General features: G+C 33.9%; 1 protein-coding gene across 2 annotated transcripts in view; it reads right to left on the reverse strand.

The window, feature by feature from the left end:
- Positions 1-213: 213 nt before the first annotated feature.
- NRK (Nik related kinase) overlaps positions 214-14378 on the reverse strand; it is a 155573-nt gene continuing 141408 nt past the window's right edge. Inside the window, exons 25-29 of one of the 2 annotated variants that reach the window (XM_060182704.1) lie at positions 13266-13406; positions 12822-12971; positions 8379-8514; positions 5265-5404; positions 214-3227 (exon numbers count right to left, since the gene is read on the reverse strand). In XM_060182704.1, the coding sequence (XP_060038687.1) occupies positions 3132-3227; positions 5265-5404; positions 8379-8514; positions 12822-12971; positions 13266-13406 (663 nt within the window). In that variant the 3' untranslated portion in view covers positions 214-3131. The remainder of the gene's footprint in view (positions 3228-5264; positions 5405-8378; positions 8515-12821; positions 12972-13265; positions 13407-14378) is intronic. The other variant, XM_016193796.2, reaches the window with a different exon arrangement.

Genomic DNA, 14378 nt, shown 5'->3' on the forward strand with positions numbered 1-14378 from the left:
TAAAGAAATTGAATGTTATTTATAAATATCTATTCATTTATTTGTATAAAGATCCTTTTCTTCATTGTACTTCAGGTAACTGGTATGAAATGGGAAATCCACGTGATAATATATTAATGTGTTATTGAACATTTTAAAGAAATGAATATTCCTTGAGTAAATTATACTCCTGATGTATTATGCAAGTAAAGTTCAAATAATGACACTAACCAATAATTTTAATAATTTTATTTCTAGAGATCAAACAATGGTTTATTAAAGACTTTCTGATGAAACAATAAACAGTCTGAAACATTATTGTGATATTTTAAAAAAGGCAGATCACAGATTGAATGCAAACTGATTTGAATAGGCATATGTCTCAAGAAGAATTGAAGAGTACTTAAAAGATTCCATAAAATTTACTTGACATTATTCCTAATTCTGTTGATACTTTCTCAGGCAAGTCCTATGAGAAACCACTTAGTGATTACTTTATCTGGATGCAGGTAACACTAGAATATTAAAACTTTTGCATTCTAATGGTATCTGTGTGCACATCTGTTATTTCTGCTTTGTCTACTTTACTGTGTTAAATGATTATTCCTTCTTACTGTTTATTTTTTTCCTGAGAATTTTATCTTATTTCAATAAGCTTCTTTTTATTGATTTTTCCATTATTTTTGATACTGCCTTTTATTTTGGAACCATGTTTTCTTGTGTGTGTGTGAAAACACTAAAATACACTAAAATAAAACCACTCTGTCCCAATGCTACTCACAATCCTTCATACCTTTCATGTTTCAAATTGTAGAAACTGACTTGTTAGGAGTCTGCCTCCTGGGGCTTCCATGTGCTGCTTCAATAAGGTGAGGTGTCAGTCAATACTGTTTACTATTACTGAGCACTGACTATGAAGTTTAATTATCCCATTCACTTTGTTGTTTCATCTGGCAAAGGATACAAAATTCCAAATGATTTTAATCTAAATTGGAAATACTCATTACTTGCAAACCACTTCAAGTATTTCCAGTCCTTTGCATTTGGTTACCTAACATTTCAGATCCTCTTCTTAATACATGCCCAGTTGTTTGTTTATTTGTATAACAGGATATCCTGTGAAGCAAAATTACACACTTGCAATTTCTGTTGCTTGATTACTTGGGGACACCTCTGAAAAAGTCAGTTCACTACCTTCTATATTTACTAGAGTAACAACCACAGAACACAATGGGAGCTGGCTTCCTAAAATAGTTTACTGTCTTAATGCTTTCAAATACGATTTTAAAATAAAACTTACTTTTGAACCTTAAGCTTGAGTAAATATTATGAAGGAAAAATAAATTCTTACAATAATTGTACTACATGCTACATAAATGAGAAAACAATCTGAAATTCAAACATAGCAAGCTCCATTTGCTCAGCAATGAGGTATTTGCACAAAGTTCCCCATAGCCTTTCTGGTGTACAAATTTATAATAATGAAGACTACTTCTAAAGAAATAATTTGCCATAGAAATTTGTCTTCTCTTTAAGCTACTGTATTTAAAAAAGTTAGTTGAGTTGTAAACACTCAAGCCAGTTTTAGGATCACATTATTGTGTCACAGTAATAGAAATGTGAATCACATTTGTTTATTTTTATTAATGGATTCAGGTTCTCCTAAAATCTCAATATTGAGATACTGTACTCTTGATATAAGTTGTTAGGAAAATCCAAATCACCATTTCTGGCAATAAGGAGCCAGATATAGTGTGCTATCGTGAAATCACACATAGTCAGCTGCTTTTGTATTTTGGTTAACCAGGTAGCTTGAAAACTATTATCCCACTAGTACTGTCTCTAAATTTTAGAAGCAGAACTAGAGGAATTTTAGTGAGGTATACTTTGTGTTAGTTCTGTTGCTTCTTTATTGCCCCAGAACTAACCATGATCTTGAGGATGGACATGCAGAAATAGTTTTTCACCAGGTAGAAGTTACAGTAGGTTATCAAACACTACTTATATATGGTGTCTGTCACAATTTAGCATCAGTTTGCAGATTTAGATACTTGGTTAAATTTGTATTTAAAAAAGTCTTTTCATTTTCTCTAAGTTCCTGTATGTGTATTTGTTCCTTTTTTAGAATGATTTTTGATTTTACAGAAGTAGAAACATGGAAAAGCACAAGTATTAATAACCAATTTTTTATTTAACTACTAGAGAGAATTATTAAAAATATTTCAGTATGAGATTGAAAAAAAATAGTGCTTTTTTGATGGCCACACAAAAATCCTGAAAAATCAGTCAACTTTGGGTCAACTGTTGGGTAGAATCTGATGCTTACTTTAAAATGTTAAAATATCTCATTTTACAGTACATATGTATAGGAGTTCAGTCCTGTATTCAGGTTCTTGAAAGTGTATTGTTTAATGGCTTGTAGAAACAGCTTATTGCACATATTTTGGGATTCTGAGGAAAATTAGGCATCTCAAGCATCCAAGGTTTTCTTCCTTTCTTATCAGGAGGAAACTAGCTTAACATGAGGTGAAAAAAAAAAAAAAAAAGACGTCTGGTTTCTAACTGTGGGCTTAACTATCATGGAGTTATGAGGGAATGGGTGGTGTTTTCCCCTTCACTATTATACCTTTCTACAGGAAGGCAAGTTGTTTAAAATGTGTGTGGTTTGGAGCACAGTCTCTTATACTAATTAACCATTTAACAACTGTTTTGCTACATGCCTTTGCAAATTCACATATAGTTTGCTGTTATGTATATAATTTTTTCTAATATATGTCCTTCAGGGCCATTTTTTTGAAAGCTGCTTAGAATCTAACTCATCATAGGTTTCTTTTCTCCATGTTGTAAAGTCTGAATAGAGATACTGTCCAAACTGTCCAAAGAATAATAGTTAAACTGAATTCACAGTAACAAAAGTTACAAAGTTTGTGCAAAAGACATTGTACACCATTGGAGTACATAGAGCTTGCTATAGTCAATTATATATGAAGCTGCATTTCCATTAAAACTATTTTGTACTAAATTAAAAGTTAAGTATCTTACTTAATTTTTCCCTAACCATAAAACCAAGTGCTTATTTAATCTCAGAAAACTTAAGGTGTAAAATGCATAATTCTGATTTTTTAAATGTTATAAGAAATCACAACAACTTTTTAAACTTCATTATTGCTCTGGAGCTCTTCAAGTTTTCCAATGGTCATAAAGTAGACCCGGCTGTGGCGATTGTTCAGGGTAGAAGTAAAGAACAGCTTTAAAATGAGAGAAAAAAAAGTATCAGTAATCATTTAGAACATTAAATGATAGAATGATAATTTTAATTTACCAGCTTCAGTCAATAAAAATACTAAGCCTCTCCAATAAAATAGCAATAATTTAAATTAAGATGAAATCTAAATTATATATTAAATGTATTTTTTTACTTTTCTATATATTTTTACTTTAATATGACTTAAACAAAATTAGAGTTTGTAGGTGGCATTCATCTGCTAAAGTTCTTAACTGCTTTTGTTATATAAGTCCCTTTTATTATTATTAATTTATTTTAGTCAAATTGGCTTTCTGTTTGCTTTTAATAAGGAAACAATGAAGTTATTTTGAAATTTTTCATCATTTTTTGCTTGTGTTTATGTAGGTATTGAAATTTTCTACTTGGTACAAATTTCCATCTCAGAGAATTGAACCAAAATAAGTATATTAAAATTATGAGCAAAACTAGATGACTTACAGAGGAACACAACATATAAGGGTAATCTCTACCATAAAGAAAATTAAGAGATAACAGAAACTTATATAAAAGACAGAAAGGCATTCTTGTTAGTATTAAGACTATTTAACAGTCATAACAGGAGTAGTGAGGAGTTTTTGATGTAATAATGATGATGCCAGTAACCCTAGATTCAATATACATTTTATTCCAGGTTGTCAAAATATTATATATACTATACCACCAATTTTCAGAATTAGATTCCAATTAGTTATTAATATTCCTATTTTGGAAATAAAATAAACTAAGGTCCAGAACAATTAACCAGTTTTCTGGTTCTTAAATCCGACTAAGGTGGTAGAACCAGGATTACAACCTAGTCTATCTAATTTCTGTTATCAGTTCTCGTGGTTATATCACTTTAAATTTCAAACCAGCAAGTCTATTTGATGCATCATGCCTTACCCTAGCTGTCCTAATATTTTTCATCCTCTGTAATCTCTTCTAAACATAAGTGTTTTCCAGTCCTACTATAATACTGTTTTTTAGGGTCTCAGAACAATTATTTCTATTATCTCACATAAAAGTATGTTTCTTTCACATTGCTCCATAAAGGTCTGAGATAGCAAGAAGACATGGAGTATACCCCCTGCTTTATTTCAGCACCAATAAGCAAGTCTGACATATTCTTTTTAATTTGGGAGATTAATGGTTTACAGTAAATATAGTTGCTAATACATGTGTAAAATTACATTATTTCTCATAGTATATAGGGACAATAATGATTTAGTGCAATGCATTTTTCCATCTAAACTATCTAAATTGGTTAATAAAATAAATCATATTATACAAGTAATTGCCAGGTTTGTTTTACTTTAATTTCTTTTAAAAATTAATCATTTATAATCTCTATTTATTTATTGGATAGAGACAAAGAGCAATCAAGAGGGAAGGGTGAGATAGAGAGGGAAAGAGACTGAGCACCACCTGCAGCCCTGATTCACTATTGGCAACATTTTTCCCCTGCAGGCGGGGAACAGGAACTCGAACCCAGCTTCTTGTGTATTGTAACATGTGCAATCAACCAGGTGTATCACCACTCGCCCTTTATTTTACTTTTTTATAAAACAGACTAGTGAATATACATGTGAAAGTGATTATAGTTTTTATACTTAGCACAGAGTTAACTATATAATTAACTGCAGAGCAAAGAAGTACTTTCTTCTTCTGTTAATGAATTATATTGGCGATTACAAAAGGCAGATTTAGTCAAGCATTATTTCAAACTCTAATAATCTGAATAGGAAAATAACTATGCATCAAAGATAACACTGAATTTTGTGCTAAAGAAAGTAATGACTAAAATTTGGTTAGGAGGCTTTAATTGGGAGTTTTACTTTTTCTGAAAGCAGTTTCTTTTTGAAATTAAATTTCAATGTTTACTAAATCACAATTTCTACTGAAAAACTGTACTGGTAATAATGAAAATTTGAGAGATCTAGTCTAAATATGTTTATGAACACAAGGGATAAAACATAAATTTATCCAGTTAATTTCGACTGCTGATTGACTTGCTCCATACCTTGTCACCTCGGGTACAGAGAAATCTCAGCTTCTTGATTGCTCTGCGCTTTAGTTCATTTTCCAGAACCCTTGATTGCGAAGAGCGCACTTCAATGGCCTTTTGGCCCCATCCTGTGGTTCGCTGTGTACATTCATAAGCTACAGTAAAAATTTAAAAGCAAAAAAAATTCTATCAATAGTGGAAAATTATAAACACAGTCAGCACTTGATTATTAAGAGACTTACTGACACATTTCACTTCAGACAAATACATCCTCTTTTCCTTCCTTTTCTACTAAGTCATTTGGTTATTAATTTAAATTATTTAGTAGGGGATTACTAAGTCTCAATATTTCCATTTTTATTTTATTAGAGACAAAGACAGACGAGAGAGAGAGAAAGAGAGACTGAGCCCATAGCACAGAAGTTTTTGCCAATATGGTAGAAGCTGGGCTCAAACTTGGGTTGAACAAAAAGAAAAGCAGCACATTTTCAAAGTGAGATATCTACCTGTCTCTCCATTTTCATATTAAAGAAGCTGAGTTGTAGCTCACTCAGTAGAGTGCATACATTACCATGTGCAAGGACCTGGCTTCAAGCTCTGGTCTCTACCTGCAAGGAGAAAGCAACAGGAGTGGTGCACTAGTGCTCCAGGTGTCTCTCTTTCCCTCTCTCCCCGTCTCCCTCTTTCTGTCTCTTTCTGAAAGAAAGAAAATGTAAGAAAAATGCCATTGGGAATGGTGGAGTTGTCATGAAGGCACTCATCCCCAGGGATTGAGAAGTAATTACTTCTGTCTATATACCAAAAACAAAACAAATGAATGTCTCTTTAAAGTGACCAGTAAGATGACTCACAAGGCTCAGAATACACGTTTTGCAAACCTGAGGGACTAAGCTTTATCTGAAGGACCATATATTATCAGATTTGACTGTTCTCTCTCAGTAAGTGTAAATACTTCTTTAAAACCTTCTGGATAGGAAGGAAGTAAAGGGATCCTATGGTATGAATGACAGAAACAAGTGGTAGATTTACTCTATTGGGATTTTTAACATTTTCACATATGTAAATACTTAGTTCAATGTGTATTTTTGGAGTGGTCAGGTGGTGGCTGAGCAAATAGGGAACATCTTTTTTTGCATGCATGAAGTCTTGTGTTCCATCAGTCCTCAACATGGCATGTGGTCAAGCAGTATTCTGATCTCCTTTGCTATTTAAAGTAAATAATTTAAAATATATTTTGTCACCAACAAAGCAGACATTTCTAAACGTAATGGACTACTTTGCAGAATATATATATAGGGTGTCAAGCAGTAGGGCACTGGCTTAAGTGCACATGGTGCAAAGTGCAAGGACTAGCACAAGGATCCCTTTTCAAGCCCTAGGCTCCCCACCTGCACTTCACAAGTGGTGAAGCAGATCTGCAGGTGTATATCTTTCTCTCCTCCTCTCTGTATTCCCCTTCTCTCTTGATTTCTCTCTGTCTTATCCAACAACAGCACCAATAACAACAATAACAAGGCAGAAAAAATGGCTGCCAGTAACAGTGGATTCATAGTGTAGGCACTGAGCCCCAGCCATAACCTTGGAGGCAAAAAAAAAGTGTATGCATATAGTTCCTGCACCATTTCATATTTTTATATTAAAATGTTTTCTTTTTCATATTATTCATTTATGCATTTATTGGATAGAGACAGAAAGAAATTGAGAGAGATTGGGACGATAGCAAGTAAGAGAGACAGAGAGACACATGCATTACTTCTTCACCACTTGTGAAGCTTTTTTCCCCGCAGGTGGGCACCAGATTTTCAACCTGGTTCAAGTTGATTGTAACATGTGTACTCAAACATGTATGCCACTACTCAGCCCCCCCATATCACAAACTGTACCTCACTTCTGAAACACATTTATTTGCCACTCCACCTAGCTACTTGAGATAGCTTGTTTATGACACAGAACAGTGATTGGAAATGTTTTGTAACATTTTCTGCTAGTGTTAAGCCTATATGTTGCTTTGAAAATCCAAAGTAGTGATTCTAATGAATACACTTTATATCTCAAGTAAACATATAATTTAGAGTGGTGAAATCTGGATCTATGTTTGTTTCAAAGAGCAAAGCAATTGTTCTAATACAAGAAAAGAGAGTAATTTCCTTAATATTAGTGTTACACTGTAGTGTTTAATGTATTCTCAAAGTATCCTAACATACAAACTGAAAATTCTTGTTCATATAGTGCTATAATTAATATTACATAAGAGTTATCATTTTCATTTTATCAAGCTAAAATAGCTTTGTCTTAGGTGAGAAGCTGTCCTGCATAAGCACAAAAGCTGTGGCACATCTCTTTAAATCACCAGGGCTTCACCACTCTGGACCCACTATTTCATAAAGAAGAGAGAAAAGATCTACAAAAAAGGAGAGAGAAATACATCACAACACTGAAGATTCCTCCAATGAGGTGACTGCTGGACTCTTGACTGGGTAGTACATAAGGAAAAACAGGCACGGTATAAATGTGAGCTATTTTGCCTACATAGTGTACGATTTTCAAGCTTTCTCTGTAGGAGGATTAGGTAGAGAAAAATGACTTGTCCTCTTGAAGGTGAAAAGCTACTTTTCTTTGTGTTGCTATCTGGATGGTTCCTGTTGGGAATTCCAGCCACTCATATGTTCAGCTTGTATTCAAGTCTTCCATAGGAATATTATTCACTGACAAAAACATTATTGAATTATATAAAATAAAAACAGTTTAGTCTTCTTTTAAGAATTCTGGGAAGTTACCTATGATAAGGTAAACCTTGTGCCTCATATAACAGTGTGAATGAAACATTTTCATCATCTATGTAAAATATGACAGCAAAAGAAATTAAAACAAAATTATGTGGAAATGTAGAAATGAATTCTTTTCTGTTTTAATCTCATAAATACTGCTAATGAATGTAAAGACAACCGAAGTCAGACTCTGGAGTAGTTTTTAGGTTCATTAAATATACAAAAAACATATGCATTACCTTACTAGGGGAAGAAGTATACCAGATCCCAAATTAACCCAATTTGTCCTGAGACAATGTCCTACTATAGGAAATAAAAACTTTATCTGGGATCATCTGAGAAAACAACTGTTTATACATACCTACTGAAGATGGTATATCTTTCCATACTTCAAGTATCTTCTTGAAGAGTTGTTCATTTGCTTCCACAGAAAGAGCTTCAGCATTGAAGGTGAGCATCATGCCAATTCCCAATGAGTCAGGTAAAATGATGATATTCTGTGGTATAATGATTTCCAGGGGCTGGAATTATGTTCTATAAACATTTATATGTTCAACATTTAATCACTATTACTTTAATGGGGCATGTTTGGCTGAATAATAAAGACCAAAGAGTAACAAATGCAGGAAGGAAGTGAAGAAGGAAAGACACTTTTATTTCAGTATTAAGCAACATACTATCTTATGACTAGGGAGATAGTTCAACTGGAGGAAAGCAGGAATCACATGCTTGAGGCTCCTGGTTCAAGCCCCAGTGTCTCATGCACTGACCAGAGTGGTGTGTTAGCTTTCTCTTTCTCTCTCTCTCTATGTCTCTCTCTCTGTCTCTCTGTCTCTCTCTCTCTCCCTCTCCCTCTCCTTCTACCCTCCCCCTCTCCCTCTCCCCTCCCCCCTCTCCCCTCCCCCTCTCCCTCTCCCTCTCCTTCTCCCTCATAAATTTCTCTATGCTTATCTAATGTGGAAAAAAAGCATTTAAAAAACGAGCTATCCAATTTTTTGGAAGAGTCATCCCTGTATCATAAAGAGTGCTCAATATTCTTCACATTTAGGGAAAAACCTTATTCCCCCCCCAAAAAAAAAGCAGGAATATATTTCCAACACAGAGAAATATCTCAAAGTATTGTGTATAACAATAGAGGAAACATCATTTGTTTCAGCGTTGAATTAAAATTCACTTCAGCAAATTAATGAATATTTCACTAATGAATATGTAAACCAAATTACACACAGTTTACTGGTTGTCAGTCAGTTCATTCATACCATAAACAGAACACTAACTTAGAAGTAATTTTTAAAAAATTTATAAGGTGGCATTCTTATAGTATTCTCTGCTGTTTGAAATATACTCGCTTCACAAGCAATGCAGGCTTTCTTGTCTAACTCATATAGTAATGAAATATCTTCTAAAGACAAACTCAGAGATGTATTAGGTTACTTTATATTAAATACTAAGAAATATAACAGAATTTCTAAATTTCAATATACATAAAAATATGTTACAGAACTTGCTTACAGTGAATACATTAATGGCATTCCCAGGGAAAATCATCATTACAGTTCTTATAATTTCACCAGATTATCAAGCTACTAAAATAAGGTTCAGAAACTGTACTTGCCAAACCGAGAGGACCCAGGCCAAGTGCTTGAGGCCATGTCTCAGCAACAACAATCCTTAAAACTAAAATGGGTATCCAGAGGCGAAAAGCAATTTTAATACGTTCCCTAGGCACTTGCATTAGAAATTGATTCAGAAAAGGAATAAAGGAAGAGAGAAAAAGAAATTGCTGAAAAGAAGGTTGTCTCAATAAAATCTGTTTACAAAGTAAATCAGTACTCCTTTAAGTCCAGAAAATCTCAGAGTCAATTTTCTTTCTCCTCATACGATTCCTGAAGTAACTGGATATTCTTTAACACACATGGGTCCTTTGTAGCATTACAGCTTTTTAAATCTAGCACTTCCTGGAAAAATATTTTTAGCATATTCTGTTTCAGAGGACGCTCACTCCTCTCTTATATACTAGAGTCCCTTCTTTTTAATAGGTCAAGATAGTAGGACATTTAGAAAAAAAAACACTTTTGAATATACTTGAGGTATCCTAATTAGGTCAGAAAATGATTTTTAAAAACCCCAATTTTTTTTTTTAGATGACTCAAAGGAGATTATGTCATTTTTTTTTTTGCCTCCAGGGTTATCACTGAGGCTTGGTGCTTGCACTATGGATTCACTGCTCCTGGAGGCCATTTTTGTTGCCCTTATTGTTATTGTTATAATTGTTATTGCTGTTGTTCGATAGGACATGGAAAATCGAGAGAGGAGGGGAAGACAGAGAGGAGGAGAGAAAGATAGACACCTGCAGACCTGATTCACCATTTGTGAAGTGACCCCCTTGCAGGTGGGGAGTGGGGGCTCGAACCGGGAACCTGAAACCAGTCAGTCCTTGCGCTTCACGCCATGTGTGCTTAAGCTGGTGTGGTAACGCCCACTTCCATTATTATTATTATTATTATTATTATTATTATTATTATTATTATTTATAGCAAAGCACTAATCAGCTCTGGTTTATGGTGGTGCAAGAAATTGAACCTGAGGCTTCAAATCCTCAGGCATGAAAGTCTCTTGGCATAACCATTATTCTATCTACCCCAGCTAATTCTTGCATCCTGAATAAGTAGCACATTGCTTCAAAAGAAATTAATTCTCTTAAATTGACAGTCAAGTCAAGTGGGGCACAGTTTTCAACTTTCCTAAATGAATTTTCAAATACATTTAAGCTTGGACTATTTCTGCAGTGCTCAGTGTTGCACTAGCTTTCAAAATAAAGGCTATTTAATAAAACATAAAAGAAAATGTAGAAAGCTATAGAAGTTGTTTCAACTGAAAAGTACTATAACATTTATATGTAACTTAACATAAATTCATATCTAGTTCATTTTAGCTGAATTGTCTATACTATAAATTCTATACTATAAACAATAAGGTTTCTATATAAAAGTTGACACCTGAGTGATCAGACTTAGTATGACTGAAACAGTTTTCTTGTGGCTCTATGCAATTTGTCAGAAATATATGATATAATATTGACAGTTGTGTAAAGTACCATACTATTACAGCATTATAAGTTGACTGCTAATCAATTTAAGTTGTTGACAGACTTGGTAACTAAATATGTGTGAAACATATAAAGGCTGGTTCAGCCCTTTAAAATATTTTCTCTGTAGGACTAGCATCATTCAAATAACAAATTTGTGGCACAATAGAACTATATTTTATATGGCATTGTGCTATATTTAAGCTCTCTATATAAATAATGTGTATACTACTTTACATACATATGATATACTACCACTATTTTACATACATATGATATATCACATTTATCATGTGCTGAATTCTTTGATGATAAATTCAAACTATTAGTTATATAGGGGCAGAAAATTTAAATAATTTGTTACATGTCACAATTACAGTGCTAAAATCTGAATACATAAGCAGAATACAAAAGATAATGTTATTTTATGTTAATGCACTATAGGATATAAAAAGATTAACACAAGAGTTGGAAACTCGTATGCTGACTGTGGCCAGTTATTTGAAATACATAAAGAGTGGCTCATATGCTCCATCTTAAAGGGGAACTCTCATGAATCATTTTCAGTTGCCAATGGCCAAATAGTAAGGCGGTCCTAACATTAGAGACATTGATTTATCGATATACATTGTAGTGTAAACTCTATATGAATTAATAAATAAACTACAATACATATTGTATAATAATTTATTATTGTATAATAAATTAATAAATTAATAAACTACAATACATATTGTAGTGTAAACTCTATATAAACTAATAAATGAAACACTGGTTATTATCCCATTGTCTGGTGTATGGCATGTCCAGATTATAATAGCACAATGTATAAAATAACCAAAATTGAAAGTAACACAGATGCCCAAAGACAGATGAGAAGCTGTAAAAGTTATGGTTTTTGTACACAATAGAATATGACCCAGCTTTTAAAACTTATGTCATCTTCTTTGCCTCATCTTGGATGTATCTAGAAGGAATCATTTTATGTGAGAAAATCCAAAAGAAGAAGGATGAATACATGACGATCTTACTTACAGGTGGAACTTAAAGACACAAGAACAGTTAGGGAAAGAAAACACAAAATAAAACCTAGGCTGGGTGGTGTATATTTCACCAAAGCAGAAGACACTAGTAGGTGGGAAACTTGTCAAAGCAGAAGACACTAGTAGGTGGGAAATTTATGCTGCTGGTTGGGGGAGAGGGGGGAGAGAGGGATTGAGAGAGCGGGATTGAGAGAGAGAGAGAGAGGGAGAGAGAGAGAGAGAGAGAGAGGGAGAGAGAGAGAGAGAGAGAGAGAGAGGTGCAGTTGGCTGAATGCACATGTTACGATGTGCAAGAACCTGGATTCCACATCCCCCCTCCCCACCTGCAGAGGGAACTATAGCAGTGCTATATATACTATAGCAGTGCTGTAGGTGTCTCTCTGTTATATCTCCCTTTCTATCTCACTCTTCCCTCTCAATTTCTGGATGCCTCTATCCAATAAATAAAGATAATAAGAAAGGGGGAGGAGACTATGGTAGACAATAATAATAGGTTGATTGGAGTAAGAAACCAGTGAGTTTATCCATGACCACTTTGTTGCATTCTATACTTACCTTTTAGGTCTCTGCTATAGTACAGAAACTGTGAACCAATTTTTTTTAAACCTGTAACACCATTTATATTGTCATAAAAACTCTAGTTGTTGTATACAGTAGTTTCTAGGGATCTTACATTATTTGGCAGGGTCACATCAGACATAACCTCAGATTCTGCATCGATGACATGATATCCATCTGCTGAGCTGCAGAAAATCTTTAGTTTTTTCTCAGAACCAACAGCCAGGTCAACTGTCAATGGTTTATGACCAAGTGTTGGAAATACCTGTAGATATAAAACCAAATAAGGCCAAAAGGCCAAAAATGACACTCTGGCTATGTTAAAAAATTACTTTTTGCTAACAAGTTTATAAACATACACTTTGGTTTTCTAGATTAGATAATGAATTTAGACACTATTTTCTTAGATCAGTTATTAGAGTATGATTAGATCTAGAATATATATATATATATATATATATATATATATATATATATATATATATATATTCCCTCCAAATCACCAATGAATATAAAAACTCTGTATGACCCTGTACTCTGTTTTCTTTAAATTTCTTGCCTTAAGTTTCAACAAATGAAGGAGCTCATCTGGTCTCTTAAACCGGTTCGCTGGATCAGCTGCCTGTATTTTTGCCAGTATTCGTATATAGGCTTCATAGGACATGTAGTCTCCTTCGGAATCTGCTGACTGATCAATGCATACTTGGTAGGGAATGAAAAATATCCATATATATCAACCTATCACAGACTGATATGACTAGATTTCCCTGTTCCTATTCTAGGGAACAAAAATATGATTACCATCCATTGCCAAGTTCAGGTCACAAGAGAGAACTGGTATCAATATGGTAACCATGAAAAGAGGTCCAAGAACTGGCATGAGGACTTGGGCAAAAACAATGTATCAAACTAGGAAGACTGTTGGTATTCATATTCTTTGCTTTCCAGCTCCATACCAGGTAGCTTTCACCAATCAGCAGACACCCAAGATTATACCCATATCCAAATACTGATAGCTGACCCAATGTCCAGTCTAGGGAGATCAGATAAGGGATATGATTTGTGTCAGAGCATATCTAGACTCTCAACTGAATATTTAAGTGTCCATGCATAAGGAGATGATATTTATGAAATAAATTCATTGGAGGGAAATCATAAACAATTTAACCTGTGGGGAAAGGAGGTAGCACATCCAGTTAACCACACAAGTTACAACACTCAAGGACCTGGGTTCAAGCCCCTGGTCCCCAACTGCAAGGGGAAACTTTCATGAGTGGTGAAGCAGTATTGCAAGACTCTCTCTCTCTTTCTCTCTCTTTATCTGATAAATAAAACAATATTAACTTGTTTGGGGGTACAGAATTTTCATGGTAGAGATGTAATGTGTAACTGCATCCCTGTAAACTTATAATCTTGTAAACCATTATTAAATAACAAATTTTTAAAATTAGCTAATCTTTGTTGTACATAAGTTATGATTTTTCCTAACATATATACCATATAAGGAGATTCTGTCCTAAGATACCTAAGATAGTCTATGAACACCTAGAATGTATCATGATATTTCACTACTTGTATGTTGTAATTTCTTCTCCATGGGTCAACTAGTTCAAAATCACCTGGAAATTTTCTTAAAATCATATTCCCAGGCCCCACCCCAGACCTTAAAATT

The sequence above is a fragment of the Erinaceus europaeus genome, chromosome X (assembly GCF_950295315.1).
Source record: "Erinaceus europaeus chromosome X, mEriEur2.1, whole genome shotgun sequence".
NCBI lineage: Eukaryota > Metazoa > Chordata > Mammalia > Eulipotyphla > Erinaceidae > Erinaceus > Erinaceus europaeus.